Here is a 26,327-nt window from a genome sequence, read left to right as displayed (position 1 = left end):
GCTCGCTCGGTCGAGCGAGCTGGTCGAGCGGCACTTCAGAGGGCTTCTGACAGTATTGCTCGACTTGTATAGTTGAGCATCTTGAATTAAACCTTTGAAATTCTTCATTAAGTCCCATAACTCCCTTGATTAACTCATTAATTCATACCTTAATCATCATCATAAACCACAAACTTATGGGATTCCATCCCAAGAGTCACCACATGAATGCACACACCAAATGTGCACTCAAGTCACACCAATCATAACAATCTCCACCTTGACTTGAGTTCACCTAAGTCAATGGAATTCTCTAATTCACTCCAACATAATATAACAACTTATACAACATCATACTCAAAACAAAAACAACACATGTGCATAATCATAGCACATGCACTAAAATGCCCTCAAAGGGCCCCCAAGAGTATGAAATTCAATTACCAATCAAGTCCATACATCCCATGGACTCATTGGGATATGCTAAAATTATTCTCAAACTGTCATTAAAAGAAGTATCAATTTCATTTTCATGCTTGGTTGAAGTAGTGGACACACAAGCCGAACTGATTAAGGTTGAACCCAAAAGCATATACAAGCCATCATTAATGGATCCTTTCAAGAACAAATTAGGACATATGCCAACCTTCAAAACTCCACCTTCACCAATGCACCTAAAACCTTCTTTATCCAGAATACTAAGGGGAATTATGTTTCTATTCATACCTGGAACATGAAGGACTCCAGTCATGTTCTTTCAACACCATCAAACATGACAATTTTAACATCTCCAATACCAACTATCGGACAACTAGCCTCATTGCCCATAGTGACTTTTCTTCCAACAACCTTTTGATAAATTGAGAAGAAACTAGAGTTAAAATTTATGTGTCTCAAACATCCCGAATCCAAAATCCAAGAATCACCACCCTTATATTCACTAGTAACAACAAGAGCATCAACATCATACATATCATCTACAACATAGCTAGCTTCGGCGGAGCTAGCTTTTGCGGACTTGCTTTCATCGGATTGTTTGGCTTTTAATTTCCAACAATCTTTCTTGAGGTGGCCTTTCTTCTTACAAAAGTTGCAAGTCATGCTCCTTTTGTTCCTACTCGACTCTTTAACAATTAAAGCATCATTGCAAACTCTAGACTACTTTTGAGCAAATTGAGAATTAATAAGGTCTTTTTGAGTCAAATACTTTCTAACATCCTCACTACTCAAAGTGTCTCTTCCATATAACAAGGTTTCCCTAAAATACTTATATGAAGATGGTAGAGAAACTAACAATAGAATAGTCAAATCCTTATCATCCACTTTTACATCAATATTTTGCAAATCCATAATTATTGAGTAAAATTCATCAAGGTGCGATTTCATGGGCTTCCCTTCTTGCAATCTGAGATCATACAAATGACTCTTTAACAAAAGTCGATTGGTAACACTCTTTTCCATATAGAGTGATTCCAATTTTTCCCAAATGCCTTTTGAAGTTTCCTCCTTTACAACTTCTCTCAAAACTTCATTAGAGAGACAAAGTTGTGTGGCGGAAAGAGCCTTCGCATCAATTTCTTCCCACTTAGCCTCACTTATGCCTTCGGGTTTCTTCTCCACACCATCTAGTGCTTTATGCACTCCATTTTGTATCAAAATTGCTTTCATTTTGACTTGCCATAAGCCAAAGTTCACACTCCTATCAAACTTCTCAATATCAAGTTTCATTGTAGCCATGTTGCACCAATATAACCTCTAAAACACGATAACAACAACTTGGCTCTGATACCAATTGAAAACAACAATGTATTAGAGTTCGAACAATGTGTTTCAAACTCCAACATTGTCAAGATCGAGTGTATGAGGTTGTATGACAAACAAATTACGCTATCAACGATATCGATGTTTGTAGAAGAAAATAATGCAATAAAACGACACAAAATTTAACGAGGTTCACCCAACTAAGGTTACGTCCTCCGGTGTGTAGTATCTCTTATATTATCAAATGAGTTCAAAGAACTCTCAAATATGGAAAATTACAATAGAGAAGAGATATAGGCTAGTGTTTCGCTTGGGGTGTATTTTGTGGATGTGTATCATTACAATGAGAGCTCTCTATTTATAGGAGAAATCACACTAAGTAACATTAAGTATATTAAAGCTATGAATAAATGATAATGAAACATTCTCAAGAACTTGAAGAGTCAAAAACAGCATCTTAGGAGCATCAGAAACATCGCTCGACCAAAGCAGAGGCTCGCTCGGTCGAGCGGATTACAGGAAGTTTTTGGTTGCATTCTATCTGCTCGCTCGACCCATTCTGAAGCTCGCTCGATCGAGCGAGCTGGTCGAGCGGCACTTCAGAGGGCTTCTGACAGTATTGCTCGACTTGCATAGTTGAGGATCTTGAATTAAACCTTTGAACTTCTTCATTAAGTCCCATAACTCCCTTGATTAACTCATTAATTTATACCTTAATCATCATCATAAACCACAAATATTAAGACTTATCTTAATACACTCATTCATGACAAACTTATGGGATTCCATCCCAAGAGTCACCACATGAATGCACACACCAAATATGTACTCAAGTCACACCAATCATAACATTCAGTGTTTGGTATGAAAGAAACCTCGTGAAATTTAAAAGCAATATTGCAAACAGCTGGACGTAACAAAACTATGATTTATGATGAAAGTTAGAATGAGCTTTTTGGCCAAGGAAATACTACTAAACTTCCATATGTTTAACTGTAGAATGGAGTAATTAGGGGGATGAGTCATGAGGATCGAGAAAGCAGAAGAAAATAATGTGAGTCACATGGTATACTATACAGCATTTTCAACATTCGGTTTGGAAATATATAGCACACACAAGCAGATGCATAGACCTGCTGCAACGCTCACTTAGCGAACTGTTGTGGTTCTGTGATTTTTAGATAAGTTAATGCTACGTGGGAATGATAATTTCATTTGAAAATATAGAATTGACTCAAATTTAATATTTGGCAAATAAAGAAAATCAAATTTGGATTTGAGTATGATCCATCATTGTTATTATAGTGGTTAAAGATGAAGATTTGAGAATAATTTATCAAATGTTTTCAAAATTGAAATTTACCATTTCAAATGAAATGCTTGCTCCCGAACTCAATCTAAAGGGTATTATATTTGATATATTTGAATGACAGTAGCTGCATATTTTGAACAACTGAAGTATTCAAATGGCGGATTGAGCTATGGTGCGGTTCTGATCCGAATGCTACTGCACAATTGCTGGCCAGGTATTCAGGAAAATGGAATCCTTTGCTTCTGTTTTTGGGGTGTTATCGAATGTACATGTTTTTCTTTCTGTGTATGTATAGCATTGCAAGGCTTAAATGCTCGTTTGAAGCTTCTAACAAATTGGTGTCTATTTGTATAGACCACTCTTATGCTTTTCACATGAGTTGCCCCCTTTTGAGGTTTTTATGCTTACAGTTTTTAACTTTTCCATTTTTACGGTTTATATTTATTTAATTTTTCAATTTTCAAAAATAAATTGTTAAATATTAAAGTGTCTCTTTAAAATATGAGTTTTAAAATATATTAACCTTTGAGATATTTAAAAACAAGTTAAAACAAAGTATTTCTTAGTTGACTATTTGACCAAAATTAGTACCGTAAAGATGTATAAATATTTTCAATAAACTTGTTTCTCAAAATTTGTGAAAAATATTGGTTTTTAATTTTTTATCAAAATATTAAAGAATAATGTTTTACTTGTCTTAGAACTCACCATTGATTTTTGTGAAAAAAATAAAGTTTTATTTGTTTTACTTGCTTTATAACTAGACTATTGATTTTTGTGAAATATCTTAATTGCCCTCATCGTCTTTCCTTAACACTATAATAGATTATATAATCAAGATTTGTTATCACTGGCATTGCATAAAGTATGTTGCTAACACTCTTAACATATTTCACAACATAACGACCAATTAAACTTTTTTTAGCCCATTAATGTTACTGTAGCTTTAAGTAACACATGACAATGCTATTCTGTGGAACTATTTTTAAGATTTGCTACCACTAACGTTTTATAAAAGTATATTGCTATCATATAGAATATACCTATAATATAATCCTCCGTCCCCTAAAAAAGTTCCTACTTTTTATTTTGGGTGTTTCATTTGTTGTTACAATAAGGAATCGTTTTATTTATATCACAAATTTTGGACTAAAATGACCTTTTTCATTCTCATTTTAATATTTAAATAATGCTTATAGTATTCACATATCTTTCACTAACTTTATTTTAACATTTTTACATTTCTTGTGGCCCTCACATGTTTCCAACTAATATTATAATAATATTTTTTATTTGTTCTGGTCTCCAAATTTTTTTCACTAAATTTCTTTTATTTTTTTTATTGTTTATTATATTTACTTTTTCTCTATCAAATTTATTATTTGATAAAATGGTATATTTATTTACTATATAAAAAAATTCTATTTTTTTTAATCTCCGTTGAGAAAATTTATTAAGGAACTTATAGAAATATCTTGTGATCTTTATTATACTATAAATGTTCTGGAAAATATTTCAACAATATACACTGCTTGGAGAATAAGAGATTTCTTCACTTTAAAATCTCAAAGCTCAAAACCGTGTGAATGCTTCTTAGTAAGAAAGATTTATGTAATTGGAAATCACGTTCTTGAATATATTAATTAATTGACTCGCATATTCTCTTCTAATAGTCAATATAGAGAAATTATAATCTCTTAGATTATCTTTTTAGTGTCTTAATGCTTAAGAGAAGTAAATAGTTTTGATTCAACATCTTTCATGAGTAGTTACTTACTATTCAAAAGGAAGTTATTTGAAATAAATCTTTTTCTACTATATTTATTGCTATATTGTTGTTATTCTAACAAATATTGTTGGAATCTTTCCATTGAGATAATAAAGGTTAAAGCTACTTCCTTCATTCCCTCACGACGATATTTTTTGCAAATAGTTTTGCTTGGCTTGATATCCCATGAAACAATTATGGTTTTTATTAGGACATTTAGAGATTTTCTTGCGTAGCAAAATATATTGTTATAGATTTGACAAAACACGGTGCAAACTAGTAATTTTGATGCAAATTTTTTAATTCGGTGTAAATTGTTCAATTCAACGCAATTGAATCAATTCGGTTAAATTGGGTTAATTTGGATTGGTGTTTTACATATCTACTTGTTATTACACATTAATGAAATACAAATTACAAGAAAATGAGGAATTTGTATTTTTCCTTTGTTGATAGCAAAAGAAATATACAATTACACTAATGAAAACCTTTGAAGATTATTGTGCAATGAAGACCGTAGCCCAGAAACTTGATACTTGTTGTAGGTGTAATCACTCTCCTTTTGTGATATTCCCCCACAAAGGTACTTGGGTTTGAACTTTGAAATTCACAACAAGATACAAACATTACAGTATACCCTTAGTACTTAGGGTATACCACTTAACAACCAAGTGTTTATATGAATTATAAACTTGGAAGATTGACAGAAATTTTATAACTCTTTTTAGAAATCACAAACAAAAAAGAAAGCAAAGAAGAGAATAAGAATTCAAAAAAAAATGGTGTGTCCATCCTTCATCCAAAGCCCTTTATTTATACTAGTTATAGTATAACCAAGGGTCATGGGATACTAATTACCATGGATAATTAAGCGTAATGACCATACTTCAATGCCATGTTAATTGTGGTATTCATGGGCATTATTTCAAGCCAAAAACAACATTGTAACATTAGAATTAAGATTGAACAAGAAAATGAACCAAGTGCTCATTGTTCAAAGAAGAAGAAAAGGAAAACAGGGGCTAGACAACAGCCAAAGCCGACTCAGTTGTGGCCCTTACCCACAGGAAAGCCGAGTTGGCTTTATATGCTGACTTAGTTCCTGTTTTTGCCTTTTTATCCTTCCTTTTGAACCCCTTTTGGACCTTGTATTTTAATACTATTTTTTCCACTACTATTGGTAGTCCTTGTTAATATTTCTTTAGGAATTAATAAGCTCTACATGTCCAATAATCCTCCCCCATTTAGAGTATATTAAAACCTCATTCTCTTTTACAAAACAAAATTTATAATTCCATTTCATTCATCAACGTTAATGTCCCTAAGAATTGAATTAATACCTAGTAAAACATACTTTAAGAGTGATCAAGGCAGAATTGATATCTCTACGGATTTGAATCAAAATGACACATCCAAACCACTCAAAGATGAAATACACAAAAATCAATATCATAAAGTCATTAACCTGACACATTATAAGGCCGAATCTGTTCATAAGTTTATCATAGTCGATATGCCAATCTTGACTACTTGAAGCAACCACACTTCAAACTTATATCGGTAGGTTCTTAGTACGTATAAAACATATCCCCATGAAATAGATATAACACAAAGAGCTCTTCAACTCTTGACCTTGAGAACTTTCAATGGACGACTACCCTGTTCATCACGGTTCAAAGTAATGGTTGGTCATATAAAAATTGTTGCTCACAAAAATGAAAAGGAGTTTTACCACATTGAATTCAAGACACGATGTTACTCTTGTGTGAATTGGGCTTTTCCAATTGACTTTCATTGACATAAATCGATTGCGATTGACGCTTGTTCAATTGAATCCCTATTTATGGCTTTAGTGAAAAAATCAGCCACATTGAACTTAGTGTTCACAAAATCAAGAGTTATTACCCTATTAGTGATAAGTCCTTGCACTAGGTTATTCCTAAGAGTAATATAACGAGACTTACCATTATACACTTGAATATAAGCTCTAACCAAAGCTATGCAATCTGCATGAATTGCCACCGGTGATATTGGCTTTGGTAATAAAGTATCTTAAACATGAGATTCCTTAACTACTTCGCTTTATTTGGTGCTGAAGAAAGCACTACAATTTCAACAGACAAAGTGGAATCAACAATGCACGTTTGTTTCTTTAAGGACCATAAAATGGCACCCCCCCTATAAACAAACACCCAACCACTAGTTGAAGAGTATCCTCTTCATTAGTGCTCCAACTTGCATTGGAATAATCTTTTGAAACATGAGGTTCACCACCATAAGTAATACCATAATCCATGGTACGCAACAAGTATTATAATACTGTTCTTACCGCCATCAAATGATAGGGACTTGGGTTACTTGAAAATCTACACAGTTTACCTACCACATATGATATGTATGACCTTATATATTTCATAGCATACATCAAAGATTTAGTGAGCTTTGAATACTCCAATTGTGTAATTAGTTGTCCACTATGTCTGGCAAATTTCATGCCCGTTTTCATGGGAGTAGAGACAAGTGCCTTATCAAGCATGCTAAACCGTTTAAGTATTTCCTTCATAGTAAGATTGAATTGAATTTACTCGGTTATCTTTCTTCATGATCTTAAGTATATATACATACATACATACATACATACACACACACACACACATATATATATATATATATATATATATATATATATATATATATATATATATATATATATATATATGTGTGTGTGTGTGTGTGTGTGTGTGTGTGTGTGCTGGTGCCTCATCCAGTTTATATCCCGGGAAAAACCTCTAGGGCTTGTCCAAGGAGCTATCAGAGATTGAAGTGGAGCCGTTCATTGTTGAATATTTCGTGAGCTTTACTCCGAGCCTCGACGAGGGGGTGGCCGGGTCTCCACAGCTGCCGCGTCCTGAGCCGGAAGAAGATGTTGACGCCTTTCTGAACAATGTTTAGTTTATTCAAAGTTGTAATCTAAGCTTGTGACATTATCAACTAAGCTTTGTAATTTGGATGATTGTTTTTTGTATTTTGTACTGGATAATTTTACGATACTTTATGAATATTTTTGAGGTATTTTGATCATCATTATGAATCTCTTTGTGCTCGACTCACAGGTCGCGTTTTCTATGGACCCAAGAATGGAAAATGATAAGACAGTGAAAGTTTAATTAGGATGAACTTGATCTTTGGACCCTTCTCAAATCTGCCGGATTTATGGGAGGCATTGGTTTTTACTTCGATTAATTTTGATTTTGGGAGCCCTTTCAAGGGGTCCGACTTGTCAACGTCACTGATTCAAAATGACTTAGAATAAATCTGATCATGGGACCCCTTTCAGGGGGTCCGACTTATAGGACTAACTGATTTTTTCGATTTTATGGAAATTACTGATTTTAATGAGATTTACAAAAGTTTAGTGGTTGTCGAGTAGGTCCGACGATACGTCTGAAATTAGATGATAAGTGGGAAAGTAAAAGATAACCGAATACTTGTAAATGTTGAAGTTGGATAGTCTGAAAAGGAAACTTCTGCTATATTGATATTTGAAAATGGTAATACTGAGAAAATGTAAATGTAAATGATATCGCGACTTCACTATTGAATGAAACTAATGATTATTGACTAGCCTTTTGCAAATCTTATTAAATGAAGTATTTCTTCAAGTGATCTCCATTCCACGGGCGGGGTAATTTTTTTCCTTTCATGTCTTCCGATTCGGACGTCCACCTGTTTGATGACGCGGATGACTTTGAATGGGCCATCCCAGTTGGCTCCTAGCTTTCCTTTCTCTACTATCTTTCTAGTAGCTTCGATTTTGCGGAGGACGAGGTCACCAACTTGAATACGTCTTGTTTTGACATGACGGTAAAAGTTGCGAATCATCTTCTGTTTTTGGGCTATCGATCTTACAAGTGCGTTTCCCCTTGTCACTGGTAGCAGATCCAAGTTTGTTCTTTTTTCTTGTGGAGGGTAAAATTATCTCTACCGGAAGCACGGCTTCAGACCCGTACACAAGAAAGAATAGGGTGTGTCACGTCGCCTCTTTGACTGTTGTTCGACTTGCCCACAGAATGCCGGGCAATTCTTCATCCCAAGTGCCTTTTGCCCTTTCTACTTTCTTTTTGATGCTGTTCAGAATTTCCTTGTTTGCTGATTCGACTTGACTATTGGTTTGAGGTCAGGATACTGAACTGAATCGGATTTGGATGTTGAACCTGTCGCAGTACTCTATTGTGTTCTTAGCGATAAACTGCCTCCCATTGTCAGTGATGATTACGCGAGGGATGCCGTATCTTGTGATTATATTTCGCCATACGAACTGATAGACTTGCTTGTATGTAATTGAGCTAAGGGCCTCGACTTCTACGTATTTGGTAAAATAATCGATAGCCACGATAATGAACTTTCGTTGTCCCTTGGCTGGTGGGAAGGGGCCAAGGAGATCTATACCCAATTTGTCAAAGGGTAGGACAGCTTGAATGGCGGATAAATAGTTAGACGGCTTCCTTCCTATCTTTGAATGGTAGTGGCATTGGGGACAACGTTTGATCAGTGCTTCGGCATCGCTCTTGAGGGAGGGCCAGTAGTATCCATTTCTAAGGACTTTGCCAATCACAGTTTGTACTCCTTGATGTATTCCACATCCGCCTTCGTGTATTTCCTGAAGGATGTAGTTTCCTTCTTCAGGGGAAACACACCTGAGAAGGGGATGTGTATATGATTTTTTGTAGAGCGTTCCTTCGTGGAGCTCAAACCATCCGGCCCTCTTTTGGAGTATTTTTGCTTGACCCTCATCTTGGGGAAGCATCTGATTTTGCAAGTATTTGATGTAGGGTTCCATCCACGTTTCTAATCTGTCGATGGTATCAACCATGAAGTTGATGCTGGGGTTAGGAAGCACCTCCCAAATGATATCACGAGCCACGGATGTTTCAGCTGAGCTGGCAAGTTTTGCCAGGGAGTCGGCTTGTGCGTTTTGCGACCTTGGGATGTGAACCAATGTGAATTTGTTGAACCTCTTGATAAATTCTCTTACTTGCTGTAAATACATCTTCATGCTTTCATCTTTGGTCTCGAATTCCCTGTTTACATGCCCGACTACCAATTGGGAGTCGGAAAAAGTGGATAAGGATTTAGCCCCGGCTTCATGGCATATTTTAAGCCCCAAGAGTAGTGCTTCGTACTCTGCTTCATTGTTGGATGCCGCAAACTCGAACCTGACTGCCCTTCCGTACGAACTTCGGCGGAGGATACAATTAGAAGTCCTGCTCTGCTTGCTGATTGCGTGGAGGACCCATCTACATACAACTTCCATTCTTGATTGGCTGTTGAATAAGAAGGGATAGTACTTTCAGCGATGAAGTGAACTAGGGCTTGGGCTTTGATTGTTGTTCGTGGCTCGTATTCAATGCCGAAATCTGCTAGTTGATTAGCCCTGTCAGTGACGCGGCTTGTTGTTTTTCCCTGCTAGAATCTTTTTCAAGGGTTGGCTGATTCTGACTGTGATCTAGTGGGATTGGAAGTACGGTTTCAATTTTCTGCTCCCCATCACGACTGCGAATAAGACCTTTTCCATTTCGCTGTAGTTTCCCTCTGAGCCTCAAAAGGCATGACTTACGTAATATACGAGGGATTTCTTCTTTTCTCTTTCAGCGACTAATACTTCTGACAGGGAGTATTCAGAGACTGAAACATATAAGATAAGTTTTTCGCCGTTCATGAGTGAGACTCGTTTTGGCAGAGAGGACAAATGCTCTTTTAGCTGGGTGAAGGATTCCTCAGCTTCGTTAGACGACTCGAATTTTCTTTGCTTGAGGGTCTTGAAGAAGGGCGAACATTTGTCCGTGGACTAGGATAGAAATCTCCCTAAGGCGGCCACACATCCAGTTAGCTTTTGGGCTTCTTTCACGGATGTAGGGGACTTCATATCTTTAATGGCCAGGATCTTGTCTGGGTTTGCTTCAATACCTCTCTCGTCCATAAGAAAGCCAAGACACTTTCCTCTAGTGACCCCAAACACGCACTTGTCGGGATTGAGTCGCATTTGGTGTTCTTGGAGGGTTATGAATGTTTTGCGTAAGTCCGCGGCATGCTCGGTCGCCTGTTTGCTCTTTGTGATCATGTCATCCACGTATACCTCCAAGTTTCGTCCTATCTGGGATTGGAAGACCTTGTTGACCATTCGCTGATAAGTGGCTTCGACATTTTTTAACCCGAAGGGCATGACTTTGTAGTAGTACACGCCGGCATTCGTGATGAATGCTGTGTCCGACTGGTCTTCGGTGGCCAAGGGGATTTGATGATAACTCGCATTAGCATCCATAAAGCTCAATAGGGCGTGGCCTGCCGTGGAATCCACCAAACGATCTATCTTCGGGAGGGGATAATCTTCTTTCAGACATGCCTTGTTCATATCCGTAAATTCAACGCACATCCTCCACTTCCCGTTTGATTTCTTGACGAGAACGACGTTGGAGAGCCAATCGGAGTATTTGCACTCTTGGATGAATCTTGCTTTCAGCAACTTTTCTACTTCTGTTTTGGCGTCCTCTATTCTCTCTTTCCCCTGATGCCGCAGCTTTTGTTTCACGGGCTTGTAGCCTGGTTTTATGTCAAGTCTGTGGCACATAACACTCGTTGGTATGCCAGGCATCCCTTCCGTGGAAAATGCGAAGATATCGTGGAAATCAGCGATGGTGGCCATGATATCTTTCTTGATTGCGTCTGGAAGATCTTTTTGGACTTTGATTTGTTTCCCGTCGAATATCTCCACCTCCTCATATCGTTCCACCGGGTGAGGCCTCTCGTGCGTGTTAGGGTTTTTCAGATACACGCTCATGACGGTTGGAGAGTTTTCTTCTCTCTCTCTTTTAGAGGGGATGACGGGAGTCCCTCGTTTCAGGGTGTTGACGAGGCGTTGACGTGCTGTTACTTGATCTCCCTTGATGATGCCGACTTGTCCATCATCCTGCTCGAACTGTAGCAAGAGTTGGTGAGGGAAGATTGCTGCTTTGATCTTGTTGATGAGTGGGAGTCTTATGATGGCGTTGTAGGGGAACGTCAGATCCACCACCGTGAAATGTACGGGCATTGTTCTGCTTCCGCTTCTTTCCCTTACTCGCACAGGGAGTACGATTGTTCCCATTGGAATAACCTGATTTTCTCTGAACCCGATCAAAGGTTTATCGAGGGGTTGCAGGTGCTTTTCTTCGAACTTCATTTTTCTTAGGCATTCCATGGTTATAAGATTTGTCCTGCTTCTAGTATCGACTAATACTCTCTTGACCTTCATTTTCCCAATTTTGAGGGTAACTACTAGAGGATCAATGTGTGGTTGCTGCAGCGGTTGAGAGGTAGTAGCATCGAATCTCATGGTCGTCCACTTGACGTGGTTTTTGGGGGTCCTTTGAGCAGAGTGTGGACGTTTCGTAGGGTATTCCTCGGTGTAGCCGCCAAAAATCATATTGATGGTTCCTTGTGTGTTGGAACTCTCTCGCCTAGCCTCATCTCTTCTGGAAGATCTGCGTTTCTGGTTCCAAGGCTTTCTTTCCGCGTCGTCTCTTGTGCCATAGTATTTCCGGTTGATGAAACCTCGATAGCTTCCCTCGCCGGCCAACTAATGCAGGATACGCTTGAGTTCGGGGCATTGGGCCAAGGTATGGCCATGTTATTTGTGGTAATCACACCACAGATTGTAGTTGCGACGATCAGAGGGGGTGGTAGTAGGAGGTGGAATCGGTAACTCCTCCCGTATGGCAAAGAATATGTCTTTCCTATTTCGGTTGAACATTGGATCGTTACCTCCGTCGAGCAGATTCCGTGTCATGGCTTTTCCTTCCGTGACATATATATGTCTGGATTGTGGGGGTCCATGTCGGACGGGGGTTCCGGACGACGCAGCATATAATTTCTGTCCCTCCTTAATGAATGTTCCTCTCTGTTCCTTGAGGAATGATTGAAGGGTATTGGATCTTTCTTTTCTGACTTTTGTTTTCTTGGGTCATGTGCCTGACATATCTCGGAGACCGTGACGTAGCTTTGACATTGTTTCATGGTCTCCGCATATGTTTCACTTGATTCTCGACCAATTGGAACTTTAGCCTTTGAGCCTTCATTCCGTTGATCAGGGCATTTAATGCAACCGATTCTTCCAAGTCAGTTACTTCCAGCACTGCTTCCTGGAACTTCTTCAGATATGACGATATGGACTCCCCTTCCAATTATGTTATGCTAAGCAAGTGTAAGTTCGATTTCTCGTGCCTTCTGGATGCTACAAAGTGACCAATGAATTTGCCTTCTAATTGCGCAAAATTGTGGATACTTACCCCTAAAAGGGAGGTATACCACGTCAAGGCTACTCTTGTGAGAGTAGTTAGGAAGAATTTGCACCACAATACAGGGTTAGTGTTGTATAGCAGCATCAAGTTTTTATAGGCCATCAAGTATTTCTCTGGGCAGGATGTTCCATCGAAGGCCGTCATGTTCGGGATCTTTATTTTCGCCGGGTTGGGAGTATTAAGTATTCCTGGAGCCAGCGGAGAGCTTATTGGCATGGAGTTTTCTGGAGGATTATCCTTGCCAACTTCATTCCGCGGCACAGTGATGGGGCTGGTGGGATGGCTGGATCCCGTGAGTTGCGCTTTTTTCCTTTTTTCCTTTCTTTTGTCCACCAATGATTGGAAACTTTCGGACACCCTCTGCTTCTTGCTTTCTAGGTAAGTACGGGCATCTTGAGAGGCGGTTTTAGATTCGTCATCTTGGGAGTCACTTCCATTGAGGCTTGCATGGGTCCTTGATCTCTCCCGTCTCTTCTTATTTCTTCTGTTGGAACGTGATATCTTCGAGTTCCCATCCTGAGATTTATGGGATTTCGGTATCTCATTATGGGGTTCGATTCGTTCTTGCAGATTCTTTATTTGGTCCGCCATGTCTTCCAACAATCGTTGTTGGGCAGGGTTATTATTTATGACAGTGCGGAGTTGTTCGGAGAAGGCGGCAGTGAGGTTTCATGCTAGCATGTCCAGATCACGGCGAGTCACTTCTTGATTGTTAGCGTGACCCGCTGAAGTGTCTGTATCTGTATTGTGCACGGTAGCGGTTTGAATTGGATTCTTCTTGGGAGCCATGACTTTTTATTCACTCCCCACAGGCGGCGTCAAACTGTTTCTATTGTGAAACGCGGAAGTGCGAGATACTTTAAATACTTGAGGAGGAAACGTTATCGAGAGCGACAATCCGCGGAATGAATGTAACCTGAATTCCTGCAATACAACACATTAGCCTTGCCCGGGGGGTGATCTCCCGTAAAACCCCTCCGACGCTAAAGTTAGAACGGAAATCAAAGATTAATGAATGGATGATGAAATGGAGAATGTAGGAATATGGGCGGAGGGGTGGAAGTTACTTGTGTTTCTGGGAGGTTAATGAAGAGAGTTGTAAACAAGGAATTTAGGAGTGATAATTTAAATGACAGTAACAGATGAGTAAATAAATGTTACCATGACTAATCGGCAGCGTTAAATTCAACCCGGGCCACAGCACCTAGGCAACATCCACAATATGCTCAGCAACAGCAACAGTAACAGAAACAACAGCATGCAGCATGTCAACAACAGTATCCTGAACAACAGCAGCTTGTAACTCTTTAACAAGTTCCATCAACTGCCCACTGCCACATATCAACAACAGCATTATAAGAACAGCAGCGTGTAACACTTGAATCATTCCCATCAGACCGCCAGAAGCAACCTCAACACTATGCGAGGTTTTTGTCTAAATCCGCTATTGATGTATCGACAGAATTGTCTCTTTGATTGCCAGGGTATGATAAATTTAAACCACGTGATCAGGGAGTCAAATGTCATGAACACATTCAGTAACAACTGTGAGTAGAACCTGAAAATGTGGGTCAAAGAGTTGGACTTCATGAACAAGAGCAAAGTGCGCAAAAACAAGAACAAAATGAGCAAAAATGTGAAGTCTGCCACAACAGAAGGACCAAGAAAAGGGTGGACGTGATAATGATCCCAGTATAGGATTAGAAGATGATGAATAGTGGCCGTGATAATTTCTTTGATATATGTTCAAAGTCCAGTGTTAGATAAATGTTAATTCAGCAAATATGTTAGCTGATCACTCATCAGGTAGTTTCCTTTTCTGATTCTGTTTGCTAGGTTGTAAGGATAATTAAGCTACACATTAAGAAGGTTGTTAGGTTTAGAAAGTCCATTCATTTGTAATTAGTTTTTTTTTTTTTGACAAGAATTAATTCAAAAAGGAATTTTGTTACAGAGTTTCCATGAAGGATTGCAGCAGCAAACCTTATCTGTGTATGTTCTTTGGGAGTGAAGCAAGGAATTGCGCGTAGCCTTTCTATCATGATTAAGGGATCAGACCGAGGAAGGAGCACCTTTATGAAGGAAACGAAGGTTTTATGTCCAAGAGAAAGAATCAATGGGTCAAGTTTATTCTTTATCAGTCCATCAGAATTCAAGAACAGTGCCTACCTTGGCAAATTATGCATTGAAGGTTGCTTGGGTTGTGAAATTGCAAGTTTGTGAAGCAAACTTGATTTAGACTTAAATCAAATTGGTATTCGAGTGTAAATTGGAGAAAAAGGACCAAGGGATTTCAGAAAAACCCCACTTTGGAGAATCGATCAGGTATAACCTTAATCATTTTTAGAAAGTTCTTGATCAACATAAACAAGACATGATACTGCCAAAGGCAAATTACTTTTTTAAGGTATCCCGTGGATCGACCATTTAACAGAAGTTCATGAATGTAGTTGTGCAATTTTTGTGACATTATATAGAAATACATTATGATTAAATTTAAAATGTGTGACAAATTTAGTTTTATATTATCTGTAGTCAGTATAAAAAATTTAACTTTTCGCAACATAGAATTCAGTGGCATTAAAAAATGACATTTATGTTTTTAGTGTAACAATTGTTGGTTTTTAGTTTAAGTTCCATATAAAGTGATTTAGTAACACTTTATTTGGCGTTTAGTGGCATATGGAATTGTCACTACAAAAAATACGGAGTTTTTTGACGGAAATATGATGGATTTTTCGAAGCTTAAAAGCGTCGAAAAATATATTTTCGACGGTTGACCAAGTGTCTTAGAAAAGTGGGTTACAAATTTTTGAAGCTCTTATTTTCGACAGTTATTTTTGTGGATAATAAAAGCGGTTTTTCACGCCTTTCGCTATGGGAAAAATATTTCGCGCCCGAAACCATAATGCAATTTTTTGTTTTTAGACGCTTTAAACCGTAAAGAAGAAAACCTTGTAGACGCTAATTAGAGTGGATAATGCAAATATTTAGACGCTTTATCATGTTGAAAATGCTTAATATATTTAAGACGCTTTTATACACCTAAAAGAGAATAAACCATTAATATCTAGATTTATGTTTTAGACATTTACATGCGTTGAAAATGTATTTACTTTTGACAACTTATCATCACCCCAATATATATTAGCCTTTTCGATACTGTAAATTCATCAAACATACATAATTACCAACAAACATCATACCAAATCATCATATCCACAAAAGTATTCGAATTCGATATTCATATACGCACATACATTTGTCGATGGAGCTTTGACCTTAAGTTATTGTAGCCTGGTCAGAAGAGTCCAACCAACAAAAATACCTAATTTTATATTCACATACACTCATACATTCGTCGATGTTAAAGAGTGCAAAATCTATAAAACTAAAAGTTTGTCAACAGTTAAAGGCTTGCAAAATTGTTTTCATTATGTTGCAATTTTCAATTTAGCATCAAGACCTTTGCAAACGATGATTTCTTGGTCATAATATGAACATCAACAGCAAAAATCTGCAACAAATCAAACAAAATGCACAACTTTAGCAAAACTAAAAGAAAGAAGGCTCTACTTCATCCAACTGCAAGCAAAACATAACATGAAAAAAATCGTAATTGCACTTCTACCATAAGCACTAAAAAGTAATATGAAAAAGATTCGATGGATGATAAAAATAATAATGATTCTTACTTGTTCTTTGATTTTTGTTGTAGCTGATCTAAGAATGAAGATAAACGATCAAGTTGAGTGAGAATTTTTTTCATTTTGAGCTCTTAGTTCTTCAACTTCTTCGTTTTTTTTTTCAGAAGTTAGGAAGTAACCTCATCATTTCTTTTTTATAGTTGGGAAATAACCTCATCATTTTTTCTCATAAGCTCATCATTTTTTCTCTCAACAAATAATAGGTAGAATTTAAGCCCCATAACATCACTTGAAATACCACCACAATCACCCATCTTGCTGTTTCGTAATTGATCGAGCTTTAATAACAAACACATGAGATCTAGTAACCCCATGACCATAATTGGTTGATTATAATCATTGAAATGAACAATGATCCTTCTTCCTGATGATAAGCACCAAACTTGCTTAGCAACTATAGTCCCCACCATTACTCCTAATTTTTGGAGGCTGATTTTCCGTTATCTGTACTCAATCACAAATAAAATTAGTAATAAATACACAATTTTTATCAAATATGCATATTATTATCATTCAAGTATGTATACCTTCTACTTGGACTACCTCATCTGGATCCACATCTGTATTCTCTTTCCATTGAAGATTACCCCTTGGCTTCCACACTTGTTTTCTTCTCCCAAGAACCTTTGTCTCCATTTCTTTTGAATGCTCATCTTGCTCTTTGGGATCTTCAGCATCCTCTATTGTAGATTTATAGGTAGAAGGGGGATCAAGATTCTTCGTTATTGTAGGTTTACAAGTTGTAGTCTTCAACGTTCGAGACATAAAGCCTTTATAAAGATGTAAAGCTTTAGGATCATGTTTCTTGGTAACTGTAGGTTTAAAGCTAGTAGATGGATCAAGTGCTGGAAACTGGTTGAAGTCTTCAAGGTTCGAGACATAGAGCTTTTATCAAGAGGTAAAACTTTGGGACCATGTTTCTTGGTAACTGTAGGTTTAAAGCTTGAAGATGGATCAATTCCTGGAGTATTAGTTGAAGTCTTCAAGGTTCGAATCATAAAGCTTTTATCAAGAGGTAAAGTTTTGGGATCATGTTTCTTGATAACAGTAGGTACCAAGACAGTAGAGGGATCTCGTGCTGGAGTATAATGGACTTTTTGGGTTGAAAAGGTCCAAAATTAGCAATATGAGCTTGGTTTGCACTAGCCTCTTGTTTGATTTGAGCATAATTTTCAACATTAATCTTCGTAGCTTTACTTCGAAAGGTCATGATTTCACAATGATAAATCCTGCAGTGACAACGAAAAGATGAGAATATATCATCATCACAAATTAAAAATATACAACTCAAAATAATTGATTACGTCAAACATCAGACAAGTCCTTAGGCTTAGTTTCAACTACATAGTTCCAACCATTTTTTGATTTATCCTTAACATAAAAAACTTGTGTAGCTTGACTAGAAATAACAAATGGCTCATCAGTTAAAAATCGGCCCGTGTGAATCAACTTTGAAAAGCTCACTCGCGTTCTAGAACCACTATATTCTATCCCAGTTACTATGTCCACCCAATCACAACGATAAACCACGACTTTATAGGATCCAAGGTAGTTAACTTCAAGTATATCTATTAATCTTCCGTAGTACTTAATTCCATCGGCTGCCACCATTACTCCACTATTTGAGTTTTACGAGTTCTTTCACTAGCAAATGTCTTGAACTTGAAACCATTGATCGTATAACCCTTCATTCTTTTAGCAATATAAACTTGGACCACAAGCCAATGCTATCAACAATCTTTTTTGGGATCAGCCTCATCGATATTAGGTACCTAAGTAAAATGTATTGTTTAAGTGGATGAATCAATAAAAAGTATAATCATTCACATTTAGTTGACAAAATTTATTAATCGGTAACCTGTAACTTTAACTAATCTGGAAATTCCACCAACTTCCATTTAATCACCAAATCATTAGTAATAGTAATTCTATCATTTTCCCTTTGCTTCTGAGATAAGAATTCTTTGCGACTAATTAAAAGTAATATATATGTTACAACAATTCAAAGTAGTTCAAATGGGTTCAATAATATGATACCTAAGTTAAGGACTTACCTTTCATATGGTTGAAGTAACTCTTGAAATTGGGTTAGCACATAACGATGTATTTGCATCTTGCTCTTATGGTTCAAATTAATCAGTTTCACCTCCCCAACCGGCCGACCACCGTCATTAAACAAATAACTAGATGCATTTTCATTATCATCATCATTGCAACGTGGTCAATTGAAGAGTGCTTCTGCTACTTCTAAATATCTTGAGCAAAAAGTAATTGTTTCCTCAAGAATATAACCCTCGGCAATAGACACTTCTGGTTGAGCTCTATTTCTCACAAATGTTTTAAGATGGGCTAAGTACCTTTCAAAAGAGTATATTTTTATTACTAAATATAATAAGTTTTAAGAAATGAGTAAAGAGTGCAATGTCAACTTATGTATACTTTTGAATTGGATACATCCATTTGTAATGAACAGGTCCTCCGAGCTTTACCTCCTTAACAAGGTGAATTAACAAATTAACCATGATAGTGAAAAATGGAGGAAGGAATTCAATCTCCATTCGACACAAGACTTATATTATCTTGGATTGTAAAGCATCAAGGTACTTAGGATCGATTTCTTTGGCATAAAGAGACTTTAAAATGATGCTAGATCATCAGCAAGATGAATAATTGTGGAGGCTTGAGATGATTTGAATGCTATTGGAAGGATATCTTGCATTAATATGTGTTTGTCATGACTCTTAAGATTCATAAGCTTCTTGTTTTTCAAGTTCACACATCCTAAAAGATTTACCCATATCCATCAAAAAATCTAATATTTGCCAAAAACATGTAGAAATGACTCTTTGCCTACCCAGTCATACAATATGGGGCGAGTGGCATGATGAATTCATTGTCACTGTGACATTGCAACCAAAAATATGGCTTCACGTTTCCATTTTCAAAAGAGATGCGAGCAAATTTATCATCTTTACACTTTCCATCCATATTCATCAAAGTTCCAAGAAGATTATCACACACATTTTTCTCTATATGCATGACATCTAAGTTGTGACGAAGAGTATTAGGCTCCCAATAAGGAAGGTCAAAAAATATACTCCTCTTTGTCCAAAGAATCTTAGGATCATTGGCATCATTATCAATTATAGACTGTCATTTTCGTCTTTTAAATGACGTTTGAATTTTCCTATACTCATGCTCTAAAGTTTGTTGCTCTCTTAAAACGTCAGAGCCAGCCATAAGTGAAGGAGCACTACCATGTTCTTCAATCCCATCAAACAAACTAGTTTGAAATCTAAAAGGATGATCCCTAGGTAACCATTTACGATGTCCTATGTAACATATCTTATTTCCGACTCGTGTAGAGGGAGTTGAGTAATTACACTCAGGACAAGCATTATAACCCTTACGGCCCGTTTGGTACATGGTATTAGAGGGCGGTAATGGCAATAAAATTAAGTAATAAAAAATTTGGTTGTTTGGATGCCTTCAATGGTAATGGATGGTAATAAAATAAGGTAATGAAATTACTAAAAAGAGCCATTTTTATTACCATCAAACAATCTAGTATTAGGTTATAATGGTAATGATGTATTACTTTGGTAATGAAGGACTTTTTCTCGGTCATTTCCTTTCTCTCTCAAACATAGATTTTCCCTATTTTCCCTCTCACTCTCTCAAACCCTAGATTTCTTCATAGCCAAAATGAGTTGATCCAGTGCAACCATAACTTAAATTTAGTTAGAATCTTGTGCTTTATCTAATTTTCTCCAGATTATATCTACTTTTTGCTGGCTTCAAGGTGATTTACAGGTTCGATTTCATTGTAATTTCTTAGTTTGATTTTTTTATTATTTTTCTCCAGATTAGATCTATTTTTTGTTGAATTAGATTGTAGTATCTTGTATGTATGTTGTAGACGGCTGTGTTTTTCTGTTATTTGTGAGAACGCTCGACGGGAGAAGATGAAGTCTTTCTTATAGCAGAAGCAACATCAGAAGCAGAAGGGACCCACTCCCTTCCTTCTTCCTCAAGAACAGGGCATTTACATATCTCAAAGTAGCAGTAGAACTAGAACAAGAAGTTGAGAAGGTGGGTAAAAATGGTGGTTTTGGGTGTGATGGGAAATAAGAGTAGCATTTGAAACAACAATTTTGAGGTTTCGGGATAATATGATTTTGATTAATGGGGTTTGAATTAGGGAAAAAAAGAGTTGGATTGGACAAAGAATAGTGTGGAGGAATTGCAGAAAGTAGAAGAAGCATTCTATGGTTAGTTAGGCTCCACAATATCTTTCTAATCGTTCTTGATTGTTTGGGTTGGTGTTCCTCGTAAAGAGAAATGGACCTTTCAATTTAGTGGAATTCGAACAAGACTGATGATAAGAAATGGTGACTAGAATCTCCATATATTATGTATTTGTGTTTGCAATCATAAAAGTATTTTGGTAGGCTTTTTTTTGGTTAAGTTGTGATTTTTGTTAGTCAAACACATAAAAAAAATAATATTTTAATTTACTTACAATATGAAATTGAGGATAATAAAAATAAAATTATGTATTAAGAAAGGGAAGGAGTATTAAAAATCAGAGAAAATATTTAATAAATTTTTCTTGTAATAAGCATCTTAATGGTTAAGGGAGTAAAGTTTCTTAGCTTGGTGAGATTCAGATGGCTTTGCCCTTGATATGTTGGCAGGTAGACATCTACCTTTAGGTAGTTTTTCATTTCGAGGTTCAAGTAACACCATTAGTCATTACAAGAAAATAAATAATAGTTAAAGCAGTAGCATTTTGGAGTATTCAAATATTTAGTTCCCTTGAACTTTTTTAGCTAGGTTATGGGCCCTTTGATGTTGCTTCATTCCATAATTCACTGCTATAATGATTGAGCATGTCACCTACATCATGTGCTCTTGCAAGTGGTTGCATTTTAAATTTCTACTATCTTTATTCTTTATTTAACCTTATGTATGTCGATACTTGGTCTTAACTAGAATTGATTGAATGGTTTTGTGACTTATCATCTACTTATGCTATGATTTATGCATTTTCAACAATCATCTAAGGACTTTATTTTTTTTTGGTTTGCTATGAAGCGAAGAAAAATTAGAAGAGTAATGATGCTCATTTTGATTAGGATAATCCTTATTTTTAGAAGAAGACTAAGAATTAGGATTTCTAAGCAACCTAGTCTGCATAATCCTATCCATAGATTAGCAAATTTAGATGGAATGATAGTGGAGAGTGATATTGCTTGCATTGAGCAACTAAGGATGGATCGTCGCACGTTTAATATCTTCATTTCATTGGTTTCGTGAAGTTGGAGGGTCAAAGGATACTAAGAACATGGTAGTGGAAGAAATGGTTACTATATTTTTGCATCTACTTTCATTTGAGGAGAAGAATAGAGAAATAAAATATCATTTTCAACGGTCAGGAGAAACTATAAGCAGACATTTTAATAATGTGTTAAAAGCTGTGTTAAAACTTTCGAGTTTGCTCCTCAAGAAACCTGAACCAATTCCAGAGAATAGCACAGATGAAAGATGGAAATGGTTCAAGGTAAACCATGTATTTTTTTATTAATAGATAGAAAACACATATCGATTTTTAACTTTTATTAATCACACCCCTTTTAATAGAATTGTATAGGTGCTATTGATGGGACTTTGATTAATGTAAATGTGCCTGCGATAGATAAATCACGTCATAGGTCAAGAAAAAAAATACCATCTCAACACATATTTTAGGAGCTTGTGCACCGGATATGCAATTTATATATGTTTTGGCAGGTTGGGAAGGTTCAGCTGCCGATGGAAGAGTACTTCGAAGTGCTTTAAATAGAAATAATGGATTAAAAGTGACTAGAGGTCATAAATCAACTTCTTAGGTGTAAAAGATTTTTTAAGGGAGCAACAATGACCAATAATCTAGCTTAACTCATTGGTTTTTCACTTTTTCACCTAGGTAACTATTATCTAGGGGATGCAGGATATAAATATTATGATGGATTTCTTGTACCTTATAAAAGAACAATTTATCATGAACAGAGAAGGGGGTTGGAGCAACCATGCTCTAAGGAAGAGGTGTTCAATATGAGGCATGCTTAGCTAGAAATGTGGTTGAACGAGCTTTTGGTTTGTTGAAAGTACGATGGGAAGTTCTTGCCAAAGGAACCAAGTACCCTCTCAGCACTCAGATAGATATAATATTGGCTTGTGTGTATATTCATAAACTTATTCGCCAACAAATGAGCATTGATCCAATGGAAGCTATTTTAGATGCATATATGGAAGAGGAAGGAGAGAATGATGAAATTGAAGATAATGGAGACTACATTCGAAATTGTGGCGCATCTGAAGAATGGACTAATTTTAGAAACACATTAGCTCAAGATATGTATGATGCATTCTTAGCCAGGAGACAATAGTAATGAATAATTTCTTATTTTAGTTGGTTTTTCAATTTTTAGCCTTTTAGGACTAGCTTTTATGTTGAACTACAAACATAAGTTGTTTTTTTGATTGATTAGGTATAAAATATTCTTGTCTTACAAAGATACTTTGGTATTGTTTGCCACTATTGTATGACAGATATATAATAACTAATATGGGTGATGAGATTCGAGATCGAGGAAAAAATAAGAGAATGTGTACTTAATTGGAGGAGAATGCCCTTGTTGACATTCTACTTGAGAGGCAGAATTAAAATTGGAAGTGTGACACAGGCTATAGGACTGGTTATCAGACATATATGAAAAGAAAATGAATAAGCGAATTCCTTATTGTGGATTGAAGGGTAAGCCACATATTGAATCCAAAATTAAGATTTTTAAGAGACAAAAGGGATATATTATTGAAATTCAGAAGCAGGTTAGTGGTTTTGGTTGGGACGATGCTACAAAAATGGTAACTAGTGAGAAGGAAGTCTTTATGGAATGGGCTCAGGTATTTTCTTTTATTTAATTTGTTAACAGTAGCAATTAATCACTGTTTTTGCAATTAATTTTGTTTTTTTCATTTGATTGATATATAATTGTAAGATATGCTCCAGGGAAAAGATGGAGCTGCTGCTCTATTCTGTAAAACGTTTCCTCTGTATGACAAGCTTTGTGAGATTTACGCCAAGGATCGTGCCAGTGGAAGTATGGTCAAGGGGCCAGGAGACGATGAAGAAGGTGATAAGAATGAGCCTGAAAAGAATGATGATGTTATTAGCTCAACTCGAGCGTATGGGCAATCAAGTGGTCGAGGAGATCGTAAGAGAAGAAGGGAAATTCAAAATGAAGAGCTTATTGGGCTGGCCACTACATTGGCAGCTTTGATTGATGTTGAAAAGGAGTCTACTTCAATCATGATGGATATGAAGAAATCATTTTTACGAGATGTGGAGATAGGTGAGAAGAGAACTTACCTTTTTGGAGTAATGAGTAATTTGCAAGAACTGGCACCAATAGAAGTTGTCGAAGCTACCACAATTATTGGCTTAGATGATAAGAAGGTGGAAATATTCTACGGTGTGCCGGATGAGTGCAAAGTTATGTTCGTCAAATCTTTGCTAAAAAGATAGTGTTGATAGATTTTAAAAATATTATGATGTAAAATGGTTGAACTTTAGGTTATACTTTCTGTGTTGGTGAAAATGTATGTGTGTTTTAATAAAGTATGAACTTGGTAGTCACTAGAGGAATGGACTTTTTATCATAATTTTTATGCCTAAACACTAGCTAATTTTCTCGGTTGAAGAGTACTATTATGGCTACTTAATCGAAACTTGTTTGTAATTGTCAAGTATTTGCAGTGTAAAGAATGCATGAAGAAAATATTATTATTTGTAATTGCAAGTCGATGCAATTGTTCAAAAAAATAATGAAGAAAAAAAGGTAATGTTTGTAATTACCCACAATTATATTATTATTAAAAAAAGAATCATTAGATACAATAATGCTTTTAGATACAATAATGCTTTTAGATACAAATATACAATAATGAAACTAAAGAGTCATTACCATTTTTTATATGCAATCAATGGAATATTATCTTCCATTACCATTCTTTAGTCATGCATACCAAACAAAAGAACCTTCATTACCGATTCTCACATCCATTCCTTCATTACTATTGCCATTACAACATTTCATTACCATTACTTCATTACCATCAACCAAACGGGTCGTTAGTACTCCATGCTGATAACATGGCATAAGCTGGAAAATCGTTAATTGTCCACATTAAAGCTGATCATCGACAAAATAAATGAAGATGGCTTCATACACGACCATGGAGGTAGGTTATAAGGAATTAAAATTATTGGCCATGTACTATAGGTTGTGTTCATTAGACCATAACGATTGAAACCATCACTAGCAAGACCAATTCTAACACTACGAGCATCATTGGAAAACCCTGGACATCAGACATTGAATTCCTTCCATGCTTGTCTATCAGCCGGGTGTCTAAGAACTCCATCATCATGTCTACATTCATCGGACCCAAGCATATAGCCATGTGAAGAAAATACCTAGGGTGTCTGATAGTTTCTCAAGGCTCCATTCTGGCATTGGAACCGGAAGTGAGAAATCTTCAAACCTCTTTAGAATAGTTTCTACTGTCACACTGATGTGGCCACTTGTAACAGGCATGGAATGCACTCTTTGACCCTCTTTGGTTGCCTGTGCCACACCATATGCAACCTCAATTAAGTCGCCATCATTAGCAACACCTAACTGAGGCAGCAAAAGAGAACAAGGAGTCGCCTCCTGTAAATTGTGTCGTTTAATATAATAAGCATCATAATAAAATATTAAAACACGTGCAATTTAAATTAATAAGTGCTTACATATTTAAAAACTATGTATCTTTACCACTAGCGCGCAAGTTGGCTCCGGATTTTGAGCAACGGAGTTCATGGTCTCCGGTGTAGGATTTTGCCCTTCAGGGGTAGTAATGGGCTCGGGTGCTACGGGGATAATGGGCTCGGGTGTTGGCTCGACCGAAGCGTTAGGATCTCCATGTTGCCTTTGCTGATCCTCGAAAATCAGATTTGCCAAGTCTACAGTGGGTGCTCCCATCTTCTGCAACACAAGTGCCACTTTGGCGAGAACGTCCTTCGTAATTTCTGCTCTGAAGGTTGCTACTTCATCAGGTGGCATCGTTCGGGATTGAGTAGCAACACACTCTTAGCCAAATGCCTTCTTTGACCCCACGGGGACGCCTCCTTTTCCGACTACCCGCCCTCTATAGTCTTTCCCTAAGACCATATGCAATGCATCAACATTGTCTCTCGGGGTGAACTTCCCCGTAGCTTCTTTTTCCTTCCAGCCCGTCTGTTCAAATAAAAAGTGACATATATAACAATTAGTATAAGTAAATCAAAGCCAAAAAATACAAAACAAATCAAGAATATACTTAATAATTTCAAAACTCACCACACATCAGCAACCTTCTTCGTTCCCAGATCAGTA

At 36.7% G+C, this 26,327-nt stretch overlaps 3 protein-coding genes across 4 annotated transcripts; 2 read left to right on the top strand and 1 right to left on the bottom strand.

The window, feature by feature from the left end:
• Positions 1 to 8,997: 8,997 nt before the first annotated feature.
• On the bottom strand, positions 8,998 to 10,134 carry LOC130808384 (uncharacterized). Its single transcript, XM_057673860.1, has one exon. The coding sequence runs from the start codon at positions 10,132 to 10,134 to the stop codon at positions 8,998 to 9,000; it is 1,137 nt and encodes a 378-aa protein (XP_057529843.1).
• A 10,282-nt stretch (positions 10,135 to 20,416) lies between these two features.
• On the top strand, positions 20,417 to 24,714 carry LOC130807936 (uncharacterized). 2 transcript variants are annotated; one of them, XM_057673342.1, is made up of 3 exons: positions 20,417 to 20,665; positions 23,458 to 23,811; positions 23,918 to 24,714. In XM_057673342.1, the coding sequence occupies exons 2-3, from the start codon at positions 23,629 to 23,631 to the stop codon at positions 24,431 to 24,433; spliced, it is 699 nt and encodes a 232-aa protein (XP_057529325.1). In that variant the 5' UTR covers positions 20,417 to 20,665; positions 23,458 to 23,628; the 3' UTR covers positions 24,434 to 24,714. The 2 variants fall into 2 exon arrangements, with proteins under 2 accessions (XP_057529325.1, XP_057529324.1); XM_057673341.1 differs by having other exon boundaries at positions 20,417 to 20,676.
• Positions 22,211 to 23,294, top strand: LOC130808383 (uncharacterized). The gene is made up of 4 exons (XM_057673859.1): positions 22,211 to 22,426; positions 22,507 to 22,570; positions 22,657 to 22,734; positions 22,975 to 23,294. The coding sequence occupies exons 1-4, from the start codon at positions 22,211 to 22,213 to the stop codon at positions 23,292 to 23,294; spliced, it is 678 nt and encodes a 225-aa protein (XP_057529842.1).
• Positions 24,715 to 26,327: the final 1,613 nt, after the last annotated feature.

This window comes from Amaranthus tricolor, chromosome 3 (assembly GCF_026212465.1).
Source record: "Amaranthus tricolor cultivar Red isolate AtriRed21 chromosome 3, ASM2621246v1, whole genome shotgun sequence".
Taxonomy (NCBI): domain Eukaryota; kingdom Viridiplantae; phylum Streptophyta; class Magnoliopsida; order Caryophyllales; family Amaranthaceae; genus Amaranthus; species Amaranthus tricolor.
The sequence above is the reverse complement of the archived record's forward strand: the minus strand, read 5'-3'. Positions and strand labels throughout refer to the sequence as shown.